Genomic DNA, 9,946 nt, shown 5'->3' with positions numbered 1-9,946 from the left:
AATTACCTTTTCTATAAATAATGTAGAAATTGCTGTCAATTATTAGGAACTTTCAAGTACTCACATGGCAACTTTGGTTTTGTCGGTTATTATGTGTCCCCTACTATGTTTATTCCACAAACTCCACACTTTATTTATTTTTTAATATTAAAAACAACGATTAAATGACTATTCCCGATAACCGTTAAATAACAGTACAGGTTAAGGACTTCTTTCAGGAATAATTCTAGAAAAGAACAGACATAAAAAAAGAAACTTTTCAATTAGATCCTTTAATGAGAAATGTACAACTGTCCACAATTCATTTTTAAATCTGTACACAACACATGTAGTCTTACATAATTACAGCTTTAAAGATATGAAAAAATTAGCTTGACCTAACGGAGAGAGAGAGAGAGAGAAGAGAGGTAAAGAAAAAAATAGATCAGAAAAATATTGTTACAGCATGCAACATTCCAGGATAGTAACGTATTTTGTGTTTTGTTTCTTTAATAATTTAATGTAATCATTATCACCCACTGTCAACCACATAAAACAAATATGTGTTGTCGGTATTTTTATATAAATTTCTGAGCAATAAGAAAGAAATGCTATCAATAAAATTAACAAAAATTCCATATTACCGTATTTGGTACGCTTTAAAAAGTAGTATAAATTACAAGCTATTAGATTCATTTGCACTTGATGCATTGTGTGTGTGTCAAGGAAAGAAAAAAAAATAGTCCCAATTAAAAATTATTACAAAGCCTGTGCACTGCAGATATATATATATATTTATAATATATACAAAAAATACATTCTTCACCTTACCATGTTTATGCAAGTCATTGCAGAGCAAATTACGCAGTTTTCGTTTTAAAGTTTCTGTATTGCAAAGTTAACTGCATTGATCTTTATTATTGTTATTATTATTATTATTACGAAAGCGTCCTTATCTTTAGCTACGTACAAAGGTTTCTGAATGTGCTCTGTGACTTTTCCAACTGATTTGCATCTAATCCGATCCATAACATAAGGTAACAAACAATTTTTGGCATAACTAAAAAAAATATACGCATATATATATATAGTTAGTTTGACTCAGACCGCAACAGTTAAGCCAAAGTCAGTTCATATGTAACACAAAAAATACATATGTATATTAACAAATTAATTAATAAAACGTTTTTTCTTTTTATTTATTTATTTATTTATTTATTCTTCCAGATCATAATGAACATCACCTCACTGAACTGGTAGCAAGCAGGTGTGACACCATTCAAAAGTGACACACGTTCAGTCTTGAAATGAGCAAGAAATCAAGCGTGTTTTTTTTTTCTTTCTTTCTTTTCTTTTTAATGTTTCTATCTGCCTTACACCTCCACTCTACGACCTCTGTACAAAATCACAATCCGTGTGCTGGTGAAAAATATGTACAAACTAGATTCATACATAGGAACAAAACAAAATTATGCGGGGAAATTATTTCATTTAATTAATTCATTAATTGAACTTCTCGATGCATTGTGATGTATGTAGAGGGTTTTTAGCAGAATGCTTTTATTATATACACGAAGAAACTACTTTCCAGCCCTTACGTGTATCACAGTGTGTCAGACTTCGTACATCCACCCGAACTGTGGACTACATAGTTGCGTTTTAACATTATTTTTTAATTATGCGTACTACCACGAAAAGCATGCTTGTTTTCGAAATATTTTTAAAACTCACTATTATTATAATCACTTAATAGATATTGAATATTGTTTACGATACATGAAACTTGTCAATACAAGAAATTGTAGGATTGCGTATTATCAATTGAAGAAAACTCACAAAGTTCTCCCTCCCCTATTACTGAATTCCGAGGAAAAAATTATCAGCTGCAAATAATAACCCGGTCCCTCACACTGTATGCACGACTTTTTACTTTGTAAGAATTTAAAATCTAACGCAAGCCAAAATGTCTGTACTGAATCTTAAGCCATTTCATAACGAGTCACGATGCCAAATCCATTTTTTATTTGTGTGATCAAATCGATGCGCCAACCACTGTTGTTCTAGAAGCTGATAGCGGCCTGGGCTGAGGTAAAGGGGTTTTCCACGCCTGGAAAGAGCAAACAAAACAAACATTAGAAAACGGTCAAAATAAAACTGAATAATAGTCATATTGATAAATACGCACTAAAATCATATTAATACGCCTATCTTTGAGGACACTGAAGACTCACAATAAATATACAACGTTACTTGTCATAATCCAAACAATATTTACTTGCGCATCATTTACTTCAGCTCAGTTTGTAACAAAGCACACACGGTTACTGATAAGGTTGAGAATTTGGAACTTAAATGAGTTTATATTACAGTGTTATTTATCTGAACAATGATACACTTTTGATCTTTTATAATACAATAAAAGTTAGTACATAAACGGAACATCAGTGCTTTTCAGTGGTCATAACAGCTGTTTCATAGTAGTCCCGGGAACTGTCTTTCAATAGCCTCATGGGATTGACAGCTCTTCCTCCTCCCCCCAGGCTGCTTGACACATGGAAAGTTTTTATAATTCTGGTACTCCTTAATGTCTACTACCTGATAATATTTGGAAAGTTCAAGAGTTATAACAACAGTTTCCTGACAGGTCATAAAATGGAGGGTTTTGGAACATTAGTCAGTGCTCAAGAGCGTTTTTCATATATGGAAATAATAGATCATTAACATTTCGTATTTTTTAGAAGCAACTAGTGTACATCATTTTAATTCTGTGCAAATCCTCCTCTTTTCAGGAAGTCTCACAATAGCTCTATCTGACCCTATATATATACACACCCAGAGTATAATTTAGTAACTATTTTGTAATCTTATGTCGCGCTAATCTCCAGCACACCAAATATATATTTCATCCATCTATTATCCTGTGGACGTCTTCAGTTTCATCTTATTCTTGCTGGTTTTTGTTGAGGACCAAGTTGTAAACGGTTGTAGGTATAACCCCTTATTTAAAATACTCTACGTTTATAAACTGCATATCCTTCCAGACCACAAGTTACTGACGTCTTATGCTCAGCAGAGAAGATAGAATTAAAGACCCATGAAATCTTAGTCTAACTTTGGCAGAAAATTCACAATGAAATTCAGATTGACAGTTTAAGGAACGTTCTATATTACACACATTATATATATACGATGTAACTGAATCATTAAAATTGCTAAATACTTTTCTGTAAAACATTTCCACTACAAAATTGCTAACTACTTTTCCATAAAACATTTCCACTATTCAAAATTGCCACTTGATAAATAGATCACCTGGACTAAAATAGAATATATATATGCATATATAAAAATTTTGTATCAGTCATATTTAGAAATGTTGCAAGTCAAGTAAACTTACTTAAGCTCTCGATCTTCTTCACCGAAACTATCCAAATATACAGAACCCCATAAACACGCTCGCTTACCACGGATTACTACGATATAGGACGAAGTTACAACTAAATACATGGCAGTTCCTGCTCCGCAATCAATGGAGTGCTGAAAAACAAGAAAGGAAAAAAAATGAATTTTTGAATTTTTCAAAACGATTGATTTATATAATTATTTAATTTTCTAGTTCTGGTCTCAACAATCAGAATATTTTAAATTATTATTGTAGTAATGTTTATTATGAACTAATTTTGAGAACATTCATTTTATTTTGTGCAATGAACTTAAAGAAGTGCATCTAGCTTTCATTTTTGCATTTTCTTTCATTTTACGTTACAATATACTCTTTGTTAATGTTTGAACCTCATCCGTGGGAACCGAAGCGATAACATACTGTCACCGACTTTGTTTATCCGTTACAATAGGGCTTCAGCCAATGAGAGTGCATGTGCAGACGAAATGAATAAAAATTTGTATGAAACAAAGATTTTGAGACTACTTTTTACGCTTGGGTTCTAGATCCGTAGGCAGTGCTTCGTCTGAGAAACGGGAAGAACGACGCTTCGTTGCTGAAGATGGCCGCGTAATAGAGCTGCATAGAACTATATTCAATTATTTAATGAATATTTTTCTTTTATTTTTTTTACTTCTATATACCGTAATGTAAGTATGTAGATAGAATCTTATAAAACACACAAAAAAATAATGAATTGAATCATATCTGTAATTTCTTCAATATTTTCCTTGGTGCTGGTTATGTGCATAGCCCACCAATACTAGGTTTCATATTTTGTTCCTTACAGTGAAATCAAATTACTGAAGTTATTGTTTTCAATATAACTCTTAATATTGTGGGTGTTTGAGGTGAGATTGGAACAAAACTTCGTTTTGTTTGAATCACATCGCAATTTGCATTGTAACTGCGTTTGTGTGCGCACAGATTTATACCTTCAGATTGTTATTGGCGAAGCTATCAATGCACAGATGCTGGATGGATCTCAAGTTCGATTCCCGAGTTTGTTTGTTTTTTCTGTCATCCACCGTAATCATAATATTGTATTTACGTTGAACACACAAAAAGAAAGGAATAATAATAGAATAGGCAGATTGTTTGACTGTTAGGGATACGAATTCCGATCTCCCGTTTCACTGTTGTTCTCCCAAGTAAAATCTGTTGTTTCCTGGCAATATGCTTTATAGAACATCTGCCTGGCAAGTGAGAGATCGAAATTCGATTCAGTTTTTTTTTTTTTTTTTTTGTGTGTGTGTGTGTGTGTGTGTGTGTATGTGTGTATTACTCCATAATTACATTCTATATATATATATAACAGTTTGAAGTCCTCTACTTGATATTCATAAGCATAGTTTATCACACTCAGTATAACTTAGTAGACTTCGGATTCACTGATTATATCGGTGAGCACTCTCTCTCCGAATTTTATTACAATTCAAAGTACTGGCATTAAATATGCGACTTGAGATTGAAAATGAACTTTTCCCAGAAAAGCTTTATAAAAAAATGTCTGTATATAAACTCAGAAACAGTGTATTCCTCATCGTCAAAGTAAAGATGTAGCACAGGCCTATACGAGAAAGTACTGAATCATGTGATTTTTCAAACACAACCATACAATTCTAAAATTAGTTGGAAATGACTAAATTAAATTAACAAGTTTTCCCTTCGCTTAAACAAAACAAAACAAAACAAAACAAAACAAAAAAAAAAAAAAAAAAACCAAATACATTTCGTCTTTTTAAGATCTCAATGAAAATAGATCCAGTAAATTTTGGGCTGCACACGTAGCATGAATGGCTCTCTTTTCCACATAATATTCTTCACTTAATTCAAAAGTTCGAATTACTTCCACCACAGAATTTACTTACTATTTACCTTTATTGTTAACATGTTACACAAACTAAAAGAGCAATTTACTATAAACATCGTTGCGTTAAGGAGCACGAAGAGTTACGGCGGCTAGAAAGCATTTTAGCTGGGGTAACTGTAGTCAGTACATTGGCTTCCATAGCCGTTATCTCTGACTTTCTAGATAGGAAACACCTTCAAACAACCCCACACTTATTTTACTATACAAACCCAACAACAAAAACTATTCCAACCGGGAATCGAACTCGGGTATACAGGCATTAACTATATAGGTCCAAATAATTATTTCTTTTACTCACCTGAACTGCTTCACACATATTCTGGTCTTTACAGCAATTCTCCTTGAAACAAACCATCGTTCCGCATAACAAGCATATACTCGCCTCCCTAGGCACTGAGTGACACTGCGGACACTGACGTCGATGGTAATACTGTAACACAAGATTCAAAGATTAACTTACGATTCTGCACATCAATTATGACTACAAATGAAAATATCAAAACACTCCAACTACTTATCAACTAGTCTGGATTTCAATGTTCCACAGGATAAAGCAAAGAAGCACGACAAATGCTTAATAAAAAAAAGTTTACAGAACTAAGAACGTGGGACGAAATGGGAGAACTCTGACAAAATCCACGCATCAATCATGTTAGAACATTACTTTGAAGCAGACAATTTCAGAAAATCTCTTTCAATAAAAGTTACAAGATACAAACGGAACGAAATATCTATATACTCCACCAGAGAAAAAATACGCATTCGGTACTGACGAAGAAATACCTAGAGCAACAAAGATTCATATATATTTAAACTATTATAAAAATAAATGAGGGTATTCATATTTATAAAATCAAAATTATTTAAATCAGTCAAGTGCAAATTTTGTTACCCGATTTACGACGTTTATTGATTTTCTATCTATACCCTTGCATTTGTTAAATACTAATAGCAATAGCACGTGACTGTGCTAAGGACTTAGAAACGATGGAGATAATACGAGTAAAACTGCTTTAAATTCTTGTTCGAAGTTAAGAAATTGAATACTGTTGACTGCAGCTAGAATCAAGACATTTTCTGTGAGAAAGAGACGTTTAAAAAATTTGATGTGTTAGCATCATGATCGTATGAGGCATTTCGGCTGCTATTTTAAAAGCATAAACTTAGTTTATTTTGTGTCCCCACGATAAATGGAGGTGAGCACAAAATCTTTCCTTCCCTGAGAATATATGCAGGTTTCATTATCGAAAACCCTGAATTGCTGATGCGTTATTTACCAATGACGAATTGGGGAACGCCGGGATTAGTTGGAAATTTGAGATTTTTCCAGGAACATTATGTTATATATCTTTCTTAAATTCTATATATCGACTTTGTACATGTTACAAGAAAAGGATTTTTTTGTCCCCATTTTCCGAAGAAAAAAAAAAATCACGTCCCACGATTATCTCCTTAGACTGCAAGAGACGTTTAATTAATGAAAATTAAATTTTTGTGCTCTTCCACTGAATCTATCTTCCGTATAACTGAAAGTTTACTGTTATATTCAAATTATAGAAAATGTTAGTCCCACATTTCTAATAATGTTGTTTCTTCGTGTAGAGAAACAAAATACAGTGAAACTTGTTTATGTTGGCTATAATTTATTTCAGTGAAAAGTGGTCAACTGACAAAAAATTGAAGTAAAAACCATTATAGATTGTAACGTAGGCATTTATAATGAGTCAATTAATTATTATTACTATTAATTTGTAACAGTAAAAGTTCTCTCTTCATTATAAAAACACGGCAAGAGATAAATATGTATCTGAATTGGCCATTCCCAGACTATATGATTTAAATGTTATAATTTCAACATACTAATTAGTTACAAAACGTGCCTAAATCCGCCCTTAACTTATATTGTGTCATATTTTTGTTTTCTTGACTCTTTCCAATTTTCCATGCTGAAAATGTTTATAATTGTCAAGACTGAGGTGATTTAATAAACGAATTGTGCCAGAAATTTGAAACTTCAAGTACCATTGCTGAAAGAACTCAGATTCTGTTATTAGTTACAAAATCATTGACTATTATGAAAACTGTTGAAACATTTCAAACTACCGAGTATCTCGTTTGTAAAGCCCAGAAGATCAGAAAGGAGCATAGTATTTTAGTCAAACCCGGTTCTAAAACATGACGTAGTATTCCTGCAATCACCTTTAATTTAGTCACAGAATTTTGCAACAGTGATGAAGTGCTCTGAAATGCTGGATTCAGTGTCAATAAGCATATGAATTTTACCGTCAAATAGAGAGAGAGAGAGAATATATTATATATATATATATATATATATATATATATTGGCAATTATTTCTGAAAAAGGTCCATTTAACATCAACTTTACATTTTCGAAATAAGTAACTCTAGTATTCCTGTTTATCATATAAAATAAATTAGGAGGGTGTTTTTTTTTTTTTTTTTTGATATGTTGAAGGAAAGAAAAATAATTCAAGTCTTATATTACTTAATTTTGTAGTAATACTACTTGCATGCCTAAGTATGTTCCTTTACAATGGTTGATTATTCTTACAGAAAAAAAAAAGTGCAAACTCTTAACTATATGTAACTGTATCGTGCTTTAACATATCACTGACAACATAATGAGACATTTGATAACTGAAGTTACAGGATCTCTTACGATATTGCATTTAAAAGGATTAGAATGTTGCAGAGTTGAGTTATGTAGAATGTTGGTCCAGTGGTACTCTTAAACTTCATGGGGCCGCGGTGGCTCAGTGGTAGAGCGTTCACCTCTGGTGCATGGGGTCCCGGGTTCAAACCCTGCTCCCGCCAAGTGAACTTTGTGGTGGACAAACACCGTGTGCGTGGGTTTTCTCGGGGTTCTCCCGTTTCCTCCCACTTTCTTCATTCCACCATTTTCGTTCATTTCTCATAATCACCGTCTCCTTTAGCCTAACCGGCATAACTGTGGGACGTAAAACTCAAAGATTTCATTTCATTTCATTTCTTAAACTTCATCTTGAATAATACAGGAATAGTTTTCAGCAAAATCAACCATAATTAAGATTTCTCATCCAAAGTCTCTTTTATGTATGTGTGTTTAAAGTAGTCGCTCTGGGATTTGGCTATGAAGTGATGCTGCGCTAATTTGTCATTTTCTTTCCTACCAAAATTTCAATGAAGTCATCTGTATCTTTAATCATTGTCTCCATTTTGATTGTCAGTTTGAATCCATTGTTTATACTGTATATCTTCTGAGTGAGCCAGTTCTAATGTGCCTAAGTAGTAGGTGAGTATCTGCACAGAGGACACTTACTGCACTTCCGCAGTATACAATCTTCTGATTTAATATCACAGACTATCTTGCTGATGAGATTGTGTACTTTCCATTAAAGTGAATGGCATGCAATAGCATTTTCAGATTCTGATGAATGGCACAACGCACGCATTGTCGCTTCTTTTTTCATTAACGTTCACACATTCTTTGGGCTGAAGTTGGTAAAACTTGGATAAGCTAATTTTAATACTGCGGTTTTCTTTTTAAAAAATTGTAAATTTCATTTATGTTCAATAAAAGAAATCTCTTTTTCCGTTTATCTTTTCCGTTATCGGTCATCACTGACACTGAATCCAGCATTTCAGGGCACTTCATCACTGTTGTAAAATTCTGTGACTAAATTATGTTTGCAGAAATATGTTCTTTTCTAGAACCAGAATTGACTAAAATATCATGCTCCTTTCTGATCTTCTGGGCTTTACAAACGAGATACTCGGTAGTTTGAAATGTTTCAACAGTTTTCATAATAGTCCATGATTTTGAACTAATGACAGAATTTGAGTCCTTTCAGTAGTGGTACTAGAAGTTTCAAATTTCTGGCACAATTCATTTATTAAATCACCTCAGTCTTGACAATTATAAACATTTTCAGCATGGAAAACTGAAAAGTCATCGAAAATTTGAGGCTTTTGTGCAAAACGTGCCTATATCCGCCCTTAACTTACATTGTGTCATATTTTTGTTTTCTTGAACATACCAACAAACACCATAATTTTTTATTATATATATATATATATATATATATATATATATATATATGCCTCTTTCAGAAATAATTACTAAATTTTGAGTATTTTTTCTTCTTTTTTCTCTTTGATGAAATTCATATGCTTAACCCCACTTGGGCAGTTCATTACCACGATGTTTTAATGCTACAAATTCTGAGATTGCTTTAGTGAAATCCATTTAAAACAGATGCTATATTTCCAGAGATAAAGCGGTTTCAGTGCTTTAAGACAAAGGTGGACTTGGGTGTTTTTTGCACACACAAAAAAATTAGAATGGCTCCTACAGGAGTTTCCTTTGAGGTAGGGCTGTAAAATTTTACAGATGTGTTATGTTTGGGTACCACAAGACTTGAACAGAATTTGAAGAAAATCTAGAACATATGAGCCACCTTGATTTGTTGATTTCACATGGAATGGCCCAGCAGTAAATATCAAATTCGACAGTTAATCCTGGATTTAAAACAGTTACATTCACCCTGCTAACGAGTTGGAAATGTTTCTTTCTTCCTTTCTTCTTAGTTTGGAACATGAATCCTATCATTCTAAATTTCCTACAGGTCTCCAGAGGAAATTTAGAATGATAG

At 32.8% G+C, this 9,946-nt stretch overlaps 1 protein-coding gene across 5 annotated transcripts in view; it reads right to left on the bottom strand.

Moving 5' to 3' along the window:
* Positions 1–258: 258 nt before the first annotated feature.
* Positions 259–9,946, bottom strand: part of Ubr3 (Ubr3 ubiquitin ligase) — a 175,633-nt gene continuing 165,945 nt past the window's right edge. For all 5 annotated transcript variants that reach the window (XM_081741424.1, XM_081741427.1, XM_081741428.1 and 2 more), the window contains 3 exons: positions 5,593–5,724; positions 3,377–3,516; positions 259–2,086 (listed from right to left, as the gene is read on the bottom strand). In XM_081741424.1, coding sequence (XP_081597550.1) covers positions 1,969–2,086; positions 3,377–3,516; positions 5,593–5,724 — 390 coding nt within the window. In that variant the 3' untranslated portion in view covers positions 259–1,968. The remainder of the gene's footprint in view (positions 2,087–3,376; positions 3,517–5,592; positions 5,725–9,946) is intronic.

This window comes from Thermobia domestica, chromosome 15 (genome assembly GCF_964235325.1).
Source record: "Thermobia domestica chromosome 15, izTheDome1.hap1.1, whole genome shotgun sequence".
In the NCBI taxonomy this organism is placed as follows: Eukaryota; Metazoa; Arthropoda; class Insecta; order Zygentoma; family Lepismatidae; genus Thermobia; species Thermobia domestica.
Note: the sequence above shows the minus strand (reverse complement) of the source record. Positions and strands in the feature narration are given on the sequence as shown.